Below are 19,392 nucleotides of genomic sequence, written 5' to 3' on the forward strand. Positions count from 1 at the left end.
CAAGTAGCCCTTCTAGATTATTGTATCCCTAGAGGTAGCCCACAAAAAGGTTGGAGACCCCTGGTATATAGTAACTATATGTTTTATAATTACAAGTTTGTGTAATTTGGGGTTTCTGTGGGCAGTGACATTTCATTATTTGTATTTTATTTTCAATGCAGATGTAATGGCATTGTACAAATTTTTTGTTTTTATTTGAAGGCTGAGGCTTCATTAATAAACACAATCCCAATTATCATGATTGGTTTTGAGATGTTACTTGCTTGTCTGATAGGCTACAGTGTGTGGCATAGTATCAGGACATCCTGGCTATAGTGTCTGTAGCGCACGGCTAGGGGCGAATGGCCGGATGATGGGCCTATTTGGGAGAAAGTCCAGGGCTGTTTTTTAGCCCCAGTCTGTCCCTGTATTTGAGTACTGTACTTAAGTACACTTTTTGAGCATCTGTACTTTACTTGAGTATTATTTTTTTCTGGAAACATTTTACTTTAACTTCACTGCATTTGAAAGACGAGTATCGTACTTTTTACTCCACTACATTTCTGTCAAGGTCCTTGAGTAGAAAGTAGTTGGATTCTGACATCAATCTGATTTTCATTTTCAGCGTTGGGTTTGGTCTTCTAAATGCACATTTTGTCATTGTTTTGGAGCACACTAGCTTATAACAGTGGCTGACATATTCATACTAAAAGCCAAAAAACTTTAAATAGGGCACTATTTGAGGGAACAGCCCGAAACAGGGTGTCCGAAACTATTGTGGATGTTATTAAGAGCACTTATTCAATCTCACATTCAATCCCACTACAGGAACTGTGTTCTAGAAATAAATTTCATATTGATATGAGGGTAGGTATAGGCAGGCATAACGTTAGATTCAGAGGCACAAGGTACTGTAACTATCACAAACAACAATAATAAAACAATGTTCATTGACATTTACTTTTGATACTTAAGTACTTTTAAAAACTCTTTTCAACTTTTACTTGTAACTGAGTAATATTTGACTAGTAGTATCTGTAACTTACTTTCACTCAAGTAAGGAAATTGTGTAACTTACTTCGTCCATCTCTGGGCAGCGAATCTCCACGGTCACCAGAACCGGGTCTCCAAACCTCCTGACCAGCCGTCTGAGGGAAAGCAGCGCTCCTGGGTCTGGAGTGATCTTAGGATGGAATATTTCACAGATCACAGAGTTAGTAATATTTTAATAATAGTAATAATCAGCAATCAATGTCTGTGGCCAATTACAAATTTTTACTTCAGTTAAGTTACTCAAATTCAAAACTTTATTTCGCATGCAAGGAATCAAATACATGTGATCAAATGGGTTCTTCAAATTAATGTAGTCAGTCATTGTACAACATCATACCATAAACCATAAATGAAAAATTAAAGCACTCACCTCCTCTTTCACCCATCATTTGATCGTGAGCCATCGACATCTCCTCCAAACTGCAATAAAATCAAGAACACAAAACACAACACAACACAACAAAACACAACACAATACAATATAAATCTCCTCAGAAATACTCCCCTGAAAAAATATCAAACAAACAAATAAAAGTAACAAGTTATTCTCAGAAATTATATGACGCTTTCACAAATGTAAAGGATATATTCTCCGATGTCCTTCTAGAATAAAAGTCTCCTCTCAGAAATCCAGAAAACAGCTTCAAAGTCTCAAGTTTCGCACAGAAAATTCTCAGCAAAAGTCTGTTAAGTCGCCTCGCCCTCGTCTCTCAAACAACAGACAGCGGTCGATCGGGAATTGTGGATACATGCAGATTGCAGAATTCATAAAACGCGTCACTATAGCAACTAAAATTTGAATCACTGCAAGATTCAAGTGTAAATATAGGCAGCATTCATAACATGCGTCGCTACAGCATCTAAGATTTTAAAACACTATAAAGCACGTACAGACAGGGATCGGTTCGAGTGTAAATATATACGCAGTCAGAATTCATAACCTTCCTAGCAACTAAATTCGAATCACGCATGCACGCGCACATCGACTCTGATTTATTAAACAGTTACAAATTTAATGTTGACGTTTTCTTTTATATGATATTCATTCTTTCAGAACAGTTTTATTATTAAAACCCGTGGAAAATGCGCGCAAAAAGGCACAAGGGAGAATAAATCGGACATCATATAAATTAATTAAATTGGCCCTTTTCCGCATATATAACCACAAGGCCAATCAGCTTTCAGTATCACTAATGCGTCATCCAACCGGTTAGTAGTAGTGGTGAAGAAATCCAAATTATTGTTGAATTCTCTATTAAAATTGTTCACAATTGCTACCCAGTTAACTATAAACGTGATAAATTTGCCCCCATTAAATATCAAACTAAAACGACAGATTGCATTGTGGGTTTAACCTGATGCAGCAAAAGATTTGTTGATTACAGTGAAACTTTTTTTTTCTTTGCTTACAAAAAATAGTTATTTTTATTAAATAGTAATAGTAATAATTATTAAAGCATTGCAGTATTTCTTGACCAAAGTGCTTCTGTAATATTTAGTGTATCTATAGTGTATTCCTGGAAATGGACCCTTCAACTTTTCCATTATTATCTCACCAGTTGAACTATAATGAGCATATATATATATATATATATATATATAAAATGAACATATATAAAAACTATAATAGCATACAATGTTATAAGACTACAAATAATATTTTTACAAATCAGTTATTTCCTCCCACAAATTTCTCTCATCTTAACTATACATAATAACTTTTTGTCACCCGACTGAATTTGATCAGAAGGGATGTGTAAGCACTATTATTTGAAAAACTTCTCTGTTTTGTATTATTAAAAGCATTGTTTGACTATACAAGGGTAAATTCTACTGTGATAATTCTACTATGGTATTTACCAATTGTTCTTATGCATTATTGCAGTAGTGGTACTTCACTTTCTCTAGACTCAACTCACTGGGCCCATTTGGAGCAATCTGTGTCTATGTGCTAATATAATATACCTTGTACATCTAGCCTCTAGTCTAGAGAGAATATGGTTGTTCATATCTAAGGGCCCAAATCTAAAAAAAAAAATTGTGAGGGCACTGACCACTAGGCTATTGAAGCTTTAATCTGCAGCAATTTGATAAATATTAGAACCTCATTGTGTACGAAACAAAGAGGGAACAGAATCCGACGGCAAATAGTTCAGCTGTCGAAATCCGTTCCCCCACCCCAATGATGAGAGATGTTGATGTATCGGCTTAAAATATGCTTATGCTATTCTGTGTGTGGATGGAGCTTAAACAGCATCAATTTGATAAATATTAGAACCTCAGTTTGTCAGAAATATGGGGGGAACAGAATCCGACGGCAAAAAAACAGCTGTCGAAATCCGTTCCCCCACCCCAATGATGAGAGATGTTGATGTATCGGCTTAAAATATGCTTATTCTATTCTATGTGTGGATGGAGCTTAACTTGCATCAGTTTACAGAATTTATTATCTGGCCTTTTATTATGATCGGACAGTATAGTATCAAGAAAGTTTGATGACCCGGGACTTGAACTTGGGTCGCCCAAAGCTGAAATAAAATTGTGAGGGCACTGACCACTAGGCTATTGAAGACAGTGATTTGCTGCAATTTGATAAATATTAGAACCTCATTGTGTACGAAACATAGGGGGAACAGAATCCGACGGCAAATAGTTCAGCTGTCGAAATCCGTTCCCCCACCCCAATGATGAGAGATGTTGATGTATCGGCTTAAAATATGCTTATGCTATTCTGTGTGTGGATGGAGCTTAAACAGCATCAATTTGATAAATATTAGAACCTCAGTTTGTCAGAAATATGGGGGGAACAGAATCCGACGGCAAAAAAACAGCTGTCGAAATCCGTTCCCCCAGCCCAATGATGAGAGATGTTGATGTATCGGCTTAAAATATGCTTATTCTATTTCGTGTGTGGATGGAGCTTAACTTGCATCAGTTTAAAGAATGTATTTCCTTGCCTTTTATTATAATTGGACAGTATAGTATCAAGAAGGTTTGACGACCCGGGACTTGAACTCGGGTCGCCCAAAGCTAAAGTAAAATTAGGAGGGCATTGACCACTAGGCTATTGAAGCTTTAGTCTACAGCAATTTGATAAATATTAGAACCTCATTGTGTACGAAACATAGGGGGAACAGAATCCGATGGCAAATAGTTTAGCTGACGAAATCCGTTCCCCCACCCCAATGATGAGAGATGTTGATGTATCGGCTTAAAATATGCTTATTCTGTTTCGTGTGTGGATGGAGCTTAACTTGCTTCAGTTTACAGAATTTATTTTCTGGCCTTTTATTATGATCGGACAGTATAGTATCAAGAAAGTTTGATGACCCGGGACTTGAACTCGGTTCGCCCAAAGCTAAAATAAAAATTTGAGGGCACTGACCACTAGGCTATTGAAAAAAGTGATTTGCTGCAAGTTGATAAATATTAGAACCTCAGTTTGTCAGAAATATGGGGGGAACAGAATCCGACGGCAAAAAAACAGCTGTCGAAATCCGTTCCCCCACAGCAATGATGAGAGATGTTGATGTATCGGCTTTAAATATGCTTATTCTATTTTGTGTGTGGATGGAGCTTAACTTGCATCAGTTTAAAGAATGTATTTCCTTGCCTTTTATTATAATCGGACAGTATAGTATCAAGAAAGTTTGATGACCCGGGACTTGAACTTGGGTCGCCCAAAGCTGAAATAAAATTGTGAGGGCACTGACCACTAGGCTATTGAAGATAATGATTTGCTGCAATTTGATAAATATTAGAACCTCATTGTGTACGAAACATAGGGGGAACAGAATCCGACGGCAAATAGTTCAGCTGTCGAAATCCGTTCCCCCACCCCAATGATGAGAGATGTTGATGTATCGGCTTAAAAAATGCTTATTCTATTCTGTGTGTGGATGGAGCTTAAACAGCATCAATTTCATGTTTTTCAAAATATACAAACACTTTTAAACAGTATTCCACAATCTGAATAAAACATTATCATGTCTGTATCATAGAGATGCTTAGAAGCAATGGAAATTGGATCCAATCACAGTTTTATTAAACAAAAACTCTTAAACATATAGCAAGGAACACAGAGATGGGGCCAAGTAACAGAAACAGATGCAACTCAATACAATACAATACCACTGTACAAATAGAGTACAATGAACAAATCTTCAGGTTTGCTGTAACATGGCCCTATTCAATACATATTCACCCCCATCACCATGATTAAATACTAATTGATCTTTTAGCAATGCTCAAAATAATTTCAACTCAACTTTAACAGCTTTGTCTATTGTTGAGAAAATGGTGTGTATGTCGCTCCACTGAAAATATAGACTTGTTTTGCAGCATTCTGGTGAGCATGAACGTGACTGGCCTATTCCAGAGTGAGACTCATCGCTGCTTTGACACGTACCACACATCGGGTGTTGTGCCATCCCAGTTGAAAAAGTACCAATTTTTTTTTCCCCCACCAATACCAATAAAATCTCCATTTTTTGGGTTTAGAAAAATGGCAAGTCTATGGCCGTCGAAAGCAGATAAGCACATTCGATGTATAATCTTCGTAAGGTTCCATAGCGCAGAGTTTGACTGTGTGTGTGTGTGTGACCCCTTTTCAAACACAAATCTTCCTACACGATCATCAGACATCAGAAAGTCCTGTTTCACAAAATCTTCATCTTCATGGAGAAACTCTGTCAAACTAATTTTCTGGCGTAGATAGTGAAGGTCTTCATCTGTTTAAGCTTGTTAACTGGTCAGTCCTGTTCAGCTGTTGCTGTTCTTGTCTGTGTCACACACATCTCTCTAGATGTTTCATCTCTCTAGGAGTTTTTGGAGTAGCCATTGTAACACTAGAGTTGTAGAATGTCTGTTTTATTTATTTAATTACTATCTTAAATCTTATTTAAATACCAAATTCAGGAGGCTGGGCTGTAGGTGTCAAACGTCCAAGGATGTAATGCTCTAAGGATGTGACACCTTCAGTAGTCATAAAACACCACACTTAGGGAGATTAACCTGTTTTTTTTTTTCCTTCAAACAATAGTGATAAAAGTATTTTGTTTTACACCATAGTTTGTGAAGGTCTCTGATAGACAGATGTCTTCATACCTTTGTTTTACTGTGTTTTTAAAAACATTACATAGATGTTTTATTACATTAAATATATAAGAGTTCCTTGTGCTGCATTCTATATCCACATACCACCCCAAAATTCATGGGAGCATTGTCTTATTTGAACAAGGAGAAGCTGAGAACACCTAGAGCTCACTGAAATTACAGCAGATTAGAGGAAACAGTTGTTTTTCAAAGTTGCTTTGCAAAGTGTAAGGAAAACAGACACACACACACACGCACACACACAACTGTGCAATCACACGGTCAACAGTTTCTAAAACAGTTTGTTTCAGTAAAAGTACAAACAAAATCAAAGTAGCATGAAAATACAATAAAATAAAATCCCCCCCCCCCCCCCCCCAAATGTCTCCAAACTGTTACATGTTACAATGAAACTTTGAAACAATGGAACTTTGGAACAATGAAACACACTACAATGAAAACGTTGTGACTTGTGAGAACACTAACACTGTTAAACATGCAGGACAATAACTGTTCCAATTCAACTCTGATGTGACTGAGCTTGTTTCACATGTAAAATGATCACAGTAATAAACAGTTCACATGCATTTGCTAGCTAACTATTGAAATTTACAGTATGCTAAAACATTTTGGTATTCTGCTGTTGAGAACTACAACTGCATGTTTTCATTAAAAAGGAGAACAAAATGTTGAGCCATAAAACACAAGTTCTGTTTTCTGTATCAAACCTAAAAGACAGACGCCTAAAACACTGGTGTCATAGTATTGGTGTGGACAGAATAATAAAAAAAGGCATGAATCATCCCACCTTTCACTTAAAGTTACTACTTATCAACTGTAATTCATTTACTTAACAGTTGTTTAGAGACATAGACAAAAGAACTGTGTATCTATGACTGTGCGGTGAAATGCAGAGTTTTAAGTGTAATAGTTCTAAAAGTTTGAAGTGTAATGGTTGAATAACAGAAAAAGGACATAACTCACTTTTCATGTTGGGTCGGTGTGTCTTGCGATCCCACAGCGTAGACAGACCAGAAAGATGTCCTAAAAGAAATTTGTTTAGTCTCAACCAGTGTCATGTAGAAGGACTGACATTTAATTCTCAAAATGCTGCATTTGTTCATGTTTTCATTCTTCCTATGAACATATTTGACCACGCTCAGAGAGTAGTACAAAAGACTGTACAAAAACAGAGAAACTAATTGTAAAGCGTGACATAGTTTAGTGGAAAAATATCATTTTACATACTGTATCAACATAAACGAGGAATTCTGTATTCTTTATGGCTAATTGTCTCTTTTCCTATATGCCTTACACAAATTGACCTTGAATTTACTTTTGTGCAAACATAATTCCTGTATAACGATTATGTTTGAATGTTATCTATAGTCTTTACAAGGACGTGCAACTTTATAGTTCTTAATGTGTTTGCATTACAACAGTGTGGCATAGTTCCTCTAACAAATCTGACAGAAGAGCAAAAAAATAAAAAATGACAAAGATTTTTAGCACATATAGTAACTTTATTTGAGTCAAAGAAGATGGTGATAACAATTGAAAAACTATAATCTTTAATGTTAAGCGGGTTGTTGAAATAAACTATTCTGCGGACGTTAAACAACTTAATATAATATTAAGTATAATATAATATAATATGAAATACTGATTTGTCAAAAAGAGAAAGTTCAGTCATATATTTAAAAAGCCTCTTAAATGAAAGGCCTGCGTTCATCACACACATTTTCCCATGTGTGGAATAGCATGAACTAACATCGGTTTCACCTAAAACTAAACACAGACCAACAAACAAAGAAATGTGAACAGTGTCATCTCAATAAGGTGACTAAATCTAGTGGAGTAATAAAAAGTCATTTGTGAAACCATATTTACAAACGTTTAACAAACTTACAAATTGTTCATCATTTGAGTTTTCTACATTCTGTATGCATCATAAATGATGTTTGTATGGCGTAACTTATTTTCTTAGTGATTTGGGGTCTTGAATTTACATGGTGAATTTCTACACACGTCATTTTTTTATTTTATCTGCGGGGTTTGCCAGCCTCAATCTTAAATGAATGTGCAGCTCTCAGTGCAATAGTCAGATGTGATTCAGTTGTAACAGATTAAGTGTAAAACAGTATAACTTACTTTTCGTGTTGATGCTTTGTGTAATCCGAAATCATAGATCGCTGTAAAGTTGCACTAAAAGAAATATCAATTTAGTCAAACACTCTCAAGCAGAAAGACTTTCACTTAAATTCTTAATTTGCATTTTTTCCTATAAACACTGAATGTTGACAGTTCTCAAAGAAGAGTCCAACAAACAAAATAGTGCTATCTGAATAAAGTGACTAACACTAGTGGAGTGATAAAAACATCACTTACGAAACAAAATTTACAAACTTTCACAATTGCTCACGAATGGATTTTGTGTATTTATTATAAATGTTACTTTTCAATGTATGCTGAGCCCTCTTTTCTTACTGATTTGGTCGTTTGAATTTTACAGGTATTTCGGACACACATACAGTAACTCCTGTATAAAGATTATGTTTGTATGTTATTCACGAGTGTGAAACTTTGCATCACAGTGGTGTGACACACCCCTGACAAAATATGTTGGCGTGTAAAAATACACACAAAGAGTTTAGCACAACTATTTACACACACACACACACACACACACACACAAATATCTAACTATATATTGTGGCGCTTTAATAGAACCTTGATATTACCCAATATTCTTTTTAAGCTCATCTCTTTAATTTTGTGCTGGATGTTGAAGGGCTAGTGACTTCCATGATATTTTCTAGCATGAAGCTTTGTCTGGATCACTCAACACAAAGTTTTGTGTTCTGACCTCACAAAGATTTACCGTAAGATTAGATTTCTTGAATATTGCATGTTTGCACTGTACACTGAAACATGGAATCAACATGTATCCCTTGTGGTTGTTACACACCAGGTATGATTTGAAATGTAGGTTTGTCAAAAGAAAAAAGGTTCGGTCATACATTTAAAAAGTTTTCTAAGTGAAAATTGTGTTTTACTCATGTGAGGAAACTGTTCGGCTACAGTTCTAATAAAAGATGCTGGTCATCAGTCTGTTTTAAAAAATAAAATAAAGTAAAAGTTTTATTTAAAGAAAAGAGACAACTTTCATTGCTTTTTGTGGCGAATTTTTTTTTATTTTATAAATGTTTGAATGTTTCAAATCCCTATGCGTTTTATTTTACTCAGAATATGTAATTTGTTGTTTTGCAACACACACACACACACACACACACACGCACGCACACACACACACACACACTATGGGCTGGGTTAAAAACTAAAACATTTTCTGCAAAAAATACTAAAATAACAAAAGTAACAAACAAATTTATATACACTAAAAAGATGTTTTTGTGTGCGAGCCCAGAGAATCATCAGAAAGCTTTTGATGAAGTGTCATTCTTTAAACATCTAGCCTAAGCAACTGTCGTATAACCATTAACAAACCCATTTAGGATGCACTCTTCTCCCGCCAGTTCCACTCGTAAACACCTTCACTGTGTGTTAGATAAATGTTTAGATTTTTTGTATTTTTTAACACTGATCCTATTGGCGTCAGGAAACAGATACAGATGTTCTAGAAAACAACAACAACAACACCTTTTCTTATTGAGAAGAATATAGTATGGGGTGTGTGGGTATAGGACTCTTTGGCTTGATGAACGTGTCGTCTTAGGCATTAACATAAACTTATAGTTCAGGTACTACTGATCCTACTGAGATGCTCACACACACACACACACACACACACACACACACACACACACACACACACACACAGTTGTTCTTAAAACATCTCCAGACATATTATTTTAATGAATATAGCCAGTGTTTTGTAGATGTAATGGTATTCCTGAATGTCTTGACTCAAATATTTTGACTCAATTAACATATAGGCTACCCTATTGATCAACCAACAAAGATTTTGACACTCAGGGTGTCAACATTGCGTAATACTTGCTTGGGTGAATTTCACCCCCAACAATCAAAGGAAAATACAATCAGCAACAGTTTACCCCCAACAGACTGGAAGGAGCCAGTTACCCAGGATTCAACAAATGACCAGTCAGTTTGGCACTGTAAATCAGAGACACTGTTTTCTTGACACATGGATTACCTGTCAATCATGAGTGACAAGGGGGTCATAAATCAACCCAAAAGTGACACATGGTATATGTTAATACTACTCCCGGGACTTGAACTCGGTTCGCCCAAAGCTAAAATAAAAATTTGAGGGCACTGACCACTAGGCTATTGAAAAAAGTGATTTGCTGCAAGTTGATAAATATTAGAACCTCAGTTTGTCAGAAATATGGGGGGAACAGAATCCGACGGCAAAAAAACAGCTGTCGAAATCCGTTCCCCCACAGCAATGATGAGAGATGTTGATGTATCGGCTTAAAATATGCTTATTCTATTTTGTGTGTGGATGGAGCTTAACTTGCATCAGTTTAAAGAATGTATTTCCTTGCCTTTTATTATAATCGGACAGTATAGTATCAAGAAAGTTTGATGACCCGGGACTTGAACTTGGGTCGCCCAAAGCTGAAATAAAATTGTGAGGGCACTGACCACTAGGCTATTGAAGACAACGATTTGCTGCAATTTGATAAATATTAGAACCTCATTGTGTACGAAACATAGGGGGAACAGAATCTGACGGCAAATAGTTCAGCTGTCGAAATCCGTTCCCCCACCCCAATGATGAGAGATGTTGATGTATCGGCTTAAAATATGCTTATTCTATTTCGTGTGTGGATGGAGCTTAACTTGCATCGGTTTAAAGAATGTATTTTCTGGCCTTTTATTATGATCGAACAGTATAGTATCAAGAAAGTTTGATGACCCGGGACTTGAACTCGGATCGCCCAAAGCTAAAATAAAAATTTGAGGGCACTGACCACTAGGCTATTGAAGACAGTGATTTGCTGCAAGTTGATAAATATTAGAACCTCATTGTGTACGAAACATAGGGGGAACAGAATCCGACGGCAAAAAAACAGCTGTCGAAATCCATTCCCCCACCCCAATGATGAGAGATGTTGATGTATCGGCTTAAAATATGCTTATTCTATTCTGTGTGTGGATGGAGCTTAAACAGCATCAATTTGATAAATATTAGAACCTCAGTTTGTCAGAAATATGGGGGGAACAGAATCCGACGGCAAAAAAACAGCTGTCGAAATCCGTTCCCCCACCCCAATGATGAGAGATGTTGATGTATCGGCTTAAAATATGCTTATTCTATTTCGTGTGTGGATGGAGCTTAACTTGCATCAGTTTAAAGAATGTATTTCCTTGCCTTTTATTATAATTGGACAGTATAGTATCAAGAAGGTTTGACGACCCGGGACTTGAACTCGGGTCGCCCAAAGCTAAAATAAAATTAGGAGGGCATTGACCACTAGGTTATTGAAGCTTAAGTCTACAGCAATTTGATAAATATTAGAACCTCATTGTGTACGAAACATAGGGGGAACAGAATCCGATGGCAAATAGTTCAGCTGACGAAATCCGTTCCCCCACCCCAATGATGAGAGATGTTGATGTATCGGCTTGGATGGAGCTTAACTTGCATCAGTTTAAAGAATTTATTTTCTGGCCTTTTATTATGATCGGACAGTATAGTATCAAGAAAGTTTGATGACCCGGGACTTGAACTCGGTTCGCCCAAAGCTAAAATAAAAATTTGAGGGCACTGACCACTAGGCTGTTGAAGACAGCAATTTGCTACAATTTGATAAATATTAGAACCTCATTGTGTACGAAACATAGGGGGAACAGAATCCGACGGCAAAAGAACAGCTGTCGCAATCCGTTCCCCCACCGCAATGATGAGAGATGTTGATGTATCGGCTTAAAATATGCTTATTCTATTTTGTGTGTGGATGGAGCTTAACTTGCATCAGTTTAAAGAATGTATTTCCTTGCCTTTTATTATAATCGGACAGTATAGTATCAAGAAAGTTTGATGACCCGGGACTTGAACTTGGGTCGCCCAAAGCTGAAATAAAATTGTGAGGGCACTGACCACTAGGCTATTGAAGATAACGATTTACTGCAATTTGATAAATTTTAGAACCTCATTGTGTATGAAACATAGGGGGAACAGAATCCGACGGCAAATAGTTCAGCTGTCGAAATCCGTTCCCCCACCCCAATGATGAGAGATGTTGATGTATCGGCTTAAAATATGCTTATTCTATTTCGTGTGTGGATGGAGCTTAAACAGCATCAATTTGATAAATATTAGAACCTCAGTTTGTCAGAAATATGGGGGGAACAGAATCCGACGGCAAAAAAACAGCTGTCGAAATCCGTTCCCCCACCCCAATGATGAGAGATGTTGATGTATCGGCTTAAAATATGCTTATTCTATTTCGTGTGTGGATGGAGCTTAACTTGCATCAGTTTACAGAATTTATTTTCTGGCCTTTTATTATGATCGGACAGTATAGTATCAAGAAAGTTTGATGACCCGGGACTTGAACTCGGTTCGCCCAAAGCTAAAATAAAAATTTGAGGGCACTGACCACTAGGCTATTGAAGATAATGATTTGCTGCAATTTGATAAATATTAGAACCTCATTGTGTACGAAACATAGGGGGAACAGAATCCGACGGCAAATAGTTCAGCTGTCGAAATCCGTTCCCCCACCCCAATGATGAGAGATGTTGATATATCGGCTTAAAATATGCTTATTATATTTCGTGTGTGGATGGAGCTTAACTTGCATCAGTTTAAAGAATGTATTTTCTGGCCTTTTATTATGATCGGACAGTATAGTATCAAGAAAGTTTGATGACCCGGGACTTGAACTCGGATCGCCCAAAGCTAAAATAAAAATTTGAGGGCACTGACCACTAGGCTATTGAAGACACTGATTTTCTGCAAGTTGATAAATATTAGAACCTCATTGTGTACGAAACATAGGGGAAACAGAATCCGACGGCAAAAAAACAGCTGTCGAAATCCGTTCCCCCACCCCAATGATGAGAGATGTTGATGTATCGGCTTAAAATATGCTTATTCTATTCTGTGTGTGGATGGAGCTTAAACAGCATCAATTTGATAAATATTAGAACCTCAGTTTGTCAGAAATATGGGGGGAACAGAATCCGACGGCAAAAAAACAGCTGTCGAAATCCGTTCCCCCACCCCAATGATGAGAGATGTTGATGTATCGGCTTAAAATATGCTTATTCTATTCTGTGTGTGGATGGAGCTTAACTTGCATCAGTTTAAAGAATGTTTTTCCTTGCCTTTTATTATGATCGGACAGTATAGTATCAAGAAGGTTTGACGACCCGGGACTTGAACTCGGGTCGCCCAAAGCTAAAATAAAATTGGGAGGGCACTGACCACTAGGCTATTGAATCTTTAATCTGCAGCAATTTGATAAATATTAGAACCTCATTGTGTACGAAACATAGGGGGAACAGAATCCGATGGCAAATAGTTCAGCTGACGAAATCCGTTCCCCCACCCCAATGATGAGAGATGTTGATGTATCGGCTTAAAAAATGCTTATTCTATTCTGTGTGTGGATGGAGCTTAACTTGCATCAGTTTAAATAATGTATTTTCTGGCCTTTTATTATGATCAGACAGTATAGTATCAAGAAGGTTTGACGACCCGGGACTTGAACTCGGGTCGCCCAAAGCTAAAATAAAATTGTGGGGGCACTGACCACTAGGCTATTGAAGCTTTGATCTGCAGCAATTTGATAAATATTAGAACCTCATTGTGTACGAAACATAGGGGGAACAGAATCCGACGGCAAATAGTTCAGCTGTCGAAATCCGTTCCCCCACCCCAATGATGAGAGATGTTGATGTATCGGCTTAAAATATGCTTATTCTATTCTGTGTGTGGATGGAGCTTAAACAGCATCAATTTCATAAAGATTAGAACCTCAGTTTGTCAGAAATATGGGGGGAACAGAATCCGACGGCAAAAAAACAGCTGTCGAAATCCGTTCCCCCACCCCAATGATGAGAGATGTTGATGTATAAGCTTAAAATATGCTTATTCTATTTCGTGTGTGGATGGAGCTTAACTTGCATCAGTTTAAAGAATGTATTTCCTTGCCTTTTATTATAATCGGACAGTATAGTATCAAGAAAGTTTGATGACCCGGGACTTGAACTTGGGTCGCCCAAAGCTGAAATAAAATTGTGAGGGCACTGACCACTAGGCTATTGAAGATAATGATTTGCTGCAATTTGATAAATATTAGAACCTCATTGTGTACGAAACATAGGGGGAACAGAATCCGACGGCAAATAGTTCAGCTGTCGAAATCCGTTCCCCCACCCCAATGATGAGAGATGTTGATGTATCGGCTTAAAATATGCTTATTCTATTCTATGTGTGGATGGAGCTTAACTTGCATCAGTTTAAAGAATGTATTTTCTGGCCTTTTATTATGATCGGACAGTATAGTATCAAGAAAGTTTGATGACCCGGGACTTGAACTCGGTTCGCCCAAAGCTAAAATAAAAATTTGAGGGCACTGACCACTAGGCTATTGAAAAAAGTGATTTGCTGCAAGTTGATAAATATTAGAACCTCAGTTTGTCAGAAATATGGGGGGAACAGAATCCGACGGCAAAAAAACAGCTGTCGAAATCCGTTCCCCCACCCCAATGATGAGAGATGTTGATGTATCGGCTTAAAATATGCTTATTCTATTCTGTGTGTGGATGGAGCTTAACTTGCATCAGTTTAAAGAATGTATTTCCTTGCCTTTTATTATGATCGGACAGTATAGTATCAAGAAGGTTTGACGACCCGGGACTTGAACTCGGGTCGCCCAAAGCTAAAATAAAATTGGGAGGGCACTGACCACTAGGCTATTGAAGCTTTAATCTACAGCAATTTGATAAATATTAGAACCTCATTGTGTACGAAACATAGGGGGAACAGAATCCGATGGCAAATAGTTCAGCTGACGAAATCCGTTCCCCCACCCCAATGATGAGAGATGTTGATGTATCGGCTTAAAAAATGCTTATTCTATTCTGTGTGTCGATGGAGCTTAAACAGCATCAATTTCATAAATATTAGAACTTCAGTTTGTCAGAAATATGGGTGGAACAGAATCCGACGGCAAAAAAACAGCTGTCGAAATCCGTTCCCCCACCGCAATGATGAGAGATGTTGATGTATCGGCTTAAAATATGCTTATTCTATTTCGTGTGTGGATGGAGCTTAACTTGCATCAGTTTACAGAATTTATTTTCTGGCCTTTTATTATGATCGGACAGTATAGTATCAAGAAAGTTTGATGACCCGGGACTTGAACTTGGGTCGCCCAAAGCTGAAATAAAATTGTGAGGGCACTGACCACTAGGCTATTGAAGAAAGTGATTTGGTGCAAGTTGATAAATATTAGAACCTCATTGTGTACGAAACATAGGGGGAACAGAATCCGACGGCAAATAGTTCAGCTGTCGAAATCCGTTCCCCCACCCCAATGATGAGAGATGTTGATGTATCGGCTTAAAATATGCTTATTCTGCTTCGTGTGTGGATGGAGCTTAACTTGCATCAGTTTAAAGAATGTATTTCCTTGCCTTTTATTATAATCGGACAGTATAGTATCAAGAAAGTTTGATGACCCGGGACTTGAACTTGGGTCGCCCAAAGCTGAAATAAAATTGTGAGGGCACTGACCACTAGGCTATTGAAGATAATGATTTGCTGCAAGTTGATAAATATTAGAACCTCATTGTGTACGAAACATAGGGGGAACAGAATCCGACGGCAAAAAAACAGCTGTCGAAATCCGTTCCCCCACCCCAATGATGAGAGATGTTGATGTATCGGCTTAAAATATGCTTATTCTATTCTATGTGTGGATGGAGCTTAAACAGCATCAATTTGATAAATATTAGAACCTCAGTCTATCAGAAATATGGGGGGAACAGAATCCGACGGCAAAAAAACAGCTGTCGAAATCCGTTCCCCCACCCCAATGATGAGAGATGTTGATGTATCGGCTTAAAATATGCTTATTCTATTTCGTGTGTGGATGGAGCTTAACTTGCATCAGTTTAAAGAACGTATTTCCTTGCCTTTTATTTTAATTGGACAGTATAGTATCAAGAAGGTTTGACGACCCGGGACTTGAACTTGGGTCGCCCAAAGCTGAAATAAAATTCTGAGGGCACTGACCACTAGGCTATTGAAGATAATGATTTGCTGCAAGTTGATAAATATTAGAACCCCATTGTGTACGAAACATAGGGGGAACAGAATCTGACGGCAAAAAGTTCAGCTGACGAAATCCGTTCCCCCACCCCAATGATGAGAGATGTTGATGTATCGGCTTAAAATATGCTTATTCTATTCTGTGTGTGGATGGAGCTTAAACAGCATCAATTTGATAAATATTAGAACCTCAGTCTATCAGAAATATGGGGGGAACAGAATCCGACGGCAAAAAAACAGCTGTCGAAATCCGTTCCCCCACCCCAATGATGAGAGATGTTGATGTATCGGCTTAAAATATGCTTATTCTATTTCGTGTGTGGATGGAGCTTAACTTGCATCAGTTTAAAGAACGTATTTCCTTGCCTTTTATTTTAATTGGACAGTATAGTATCAAGAAGGTTTGACGACCCGGGACTTGAACTTGGGTCGCCCAAAGCTGAAATAAAATTGTGAGGGCACTGACCACTAGGCTATTGAAGATAATGATTTGCTGCAAGTTGATAAATATTAGAACCCCATTGTGTACGAAACATAGGGGGAACAGAATCCGACGGCAAAAAGTTCAGCTGACGAAATCCGTTCCCCCACCCCAATGATGAGAGATGTTGATGTATCGGCTTAAAATATGCTTATTCTGTTCTGTGTGTGGATGGAGCTTAACTTGCATCAGTTTAAATAATGTATTTTCTGGCCTTTTATTATGATCGGACAGTATAGTATCAAGAAAGTTTGATGACCCGGGACTTGAACTCGGGTCAGTCAAAGCTAAAAAAAAATTTGTGAGTGCACTGACCACTATAGTCGGGGAGCCAAAGTCTCAAAAGCTCAATAAAATGGGTTGAACCTGACATGGTCTGCCATACTTTTTATTCGTGTTTTTTCTGTTAACTTTGACCTTAAGAACCAATAATTGGAGGGTCTGCTCTGCCGGAAATATCGCAAAAATTTTTTTTTGCCCATTTTAGTGTATGCACTCCTTATTTTTTATCAGAAAAATGTACAAAAATATTTTTTTCCTCAAATCCTCAGTGGGTTGGGTAGGCTGTCAATAAATGCATTCCAGATACACAGAACACATGTGCTGACAACATCCACTGAAAAAATAACTCTTAAAACACATTTCTACATGATTTTGCATCAATTTAATGCAAAAAAATAGGCATTTTCTCACTTTTTTTCCAATATTTTCATCTTTACTTTATTGGCAATAAACTTTTCACCCAAGTTTTGACATCAGTCAATATGTCATTCTTTTCACCAAACAGAATTCTCATTCCACAGAAAAAATCATAAAAATCCAACCAAAATCAATGGATCTGTGATTATTTATTATGATGCTCAGAACCTCAGTGGAATTTTAGGTTACTCTCAAAATTCCGAAAGACATACTGGATATTTAACTGGATATATAGTTTTTAATGTCCACATTATTAAGCATCATGGCCCAGGCATCTTTTTAATTTCAATATAACCCTGTTCTCCAAATGGAAATGTGTCACACAAGGAATATAATACAGCAAAATGACTTTCATTATTTTATTGCCTCAGATGACAACTATTACAACTTTAACAGAACAAAATAATTTAACATAACTTAATTAACAGGTCCCTGTGAGGTGGGATAATCCGGAGGGTGGCACACTGAAGATACTGCTCTGGGGACAGACCTTCACCCTTACCACCTGAGGAGACAGCAAACAAGACCGGCAGGCTGGGTTTTACAGCAGCACATTAAAAGATGCACCCCTCGGCGCATCTTGCCAAAGGTGTAATAGGAAGGCATCTTCAGTTGGTGGAAGGCAACGCATGTCTCCTTTGATGCTCACAAAGAGATGGGCTCGCAGTGCATCTAGAGTACCACCAAAGTCACTCTGTCAAAGAGTGACACCATATATCGCCGTGCTGCTGTTATAACCTCTTCCTGAACATCCAGGCTTACCTCAGGGTCACTGTACCTGCACAGCGGCAGAAGGTCTGTCAGGTGTTTAATAGGAGTTGTGTAGGTGGTAAAGACCAATTTTTTGTGTGAACAAAGAAAACATCATGATCATGCGTAATAAATCATAATTCATGATGATGTACTCATCTTAGTTAATGTTTTAATTAAGGTGTTGTTCATCCATGAAGTCATGAATGAAAAACGTTGAACTCATGTTAGTTCCTGATGATTCATGAGATATTAATGCATGAATGAATGCATATTTCATGCATGAATTTATACATGAATTCATGCATGAATTTATACATGAATTCATGATAATTCATGTACCCTTACCGTAAAGTGTTACCATGCTTCCTTTATTTTCCAGCAGGATTTGCACCTGCCCACACTGCCAAAAGAACCAAAACCTGATTCAATGACCATGGTATCACTGTGTAATTACTGTGTGATTTCATGTAATATTCAAATTTTTTGAAATCCTGTTTTCGTGGGTTTTATGAGCTGGAAGCCTAAATTATATACAAATAAACAACTAAATACTTGAAATCGTTTAAGTTGTGGGCCCTGAATCTATAATCTATGGAAGTTTAACCTTTTGAATGGAATTATGGAAATAAATAAACTTTTCCATGATATTCTAATTTTTTGGAAAGGGTCTGTATATCCCGAACGTCGTCAAGGAAAATGGTTAATTATTGCCGTGTTTCAGGTTGTACCAACTTCCAAAAGTTATTAAAAACCAGGACGAGGAATGCCAGAAGTTATCAGAGGAAAGGAGGTTGGCAAAGCTCAACCAAGATCTAACTCACGTGGGAAAAATCTGGACAACATCCGGATTTGGTCGGCACATTTCTTGTCAGATATTGTGAAATGTTGATTGCAGCGGCTCATAATAAATTTTCTAGTGTAATGATAATATTTTTAATAGTAAATAGTAAAAACAACTATTACAGACAAGTCCAATCTTATTTATGGTACAATACCCATCACAATCTTTGCACATCAAGAAATCAATTGGTAATATTCCCCCCAAAATAGTATATTT

General features: G+C 37.4%; 1 protein-coding gene across 1 annotated transcript in view; it reads right to left on the bottom strand.

Annotated features, from left to right (window-relative positions):
- The window catches only part of LOC311087838 (uncharacterized protein), a gene marked incomplete at its 5' end in the record, with an annotated part of 30,609 nt that overhangs the window by 5,946 nt on the left and 5,271 nt on the right, over positions 1-19,392 (bottom strand). Inside the window, 2 exons of the mRNA XM_084121308.1 lie at positions 1,058-1,162; positions 1,403-1,452. Of these exons, the coding sequence (XP_083977434.1) occupies positions 1,058-1,162; positions 1,403-1,452 (155 nt within the window). The remainder of the gene's footprint in view (positions 1-1,057; positions 1,163-1,402; positions 1,453-19,392) is intronic.

This window comes from Abramis brama (genome assembly GCF_963993115.1).
Source record: "Abramis brama genome assembly, chromosome: 8".
Lineage (NCBI taxonomy): Eukaryota > Metazoa > Chordata > Actinopteri > Cypriniformes > Leuciscidae > Abramis > Abramis brama.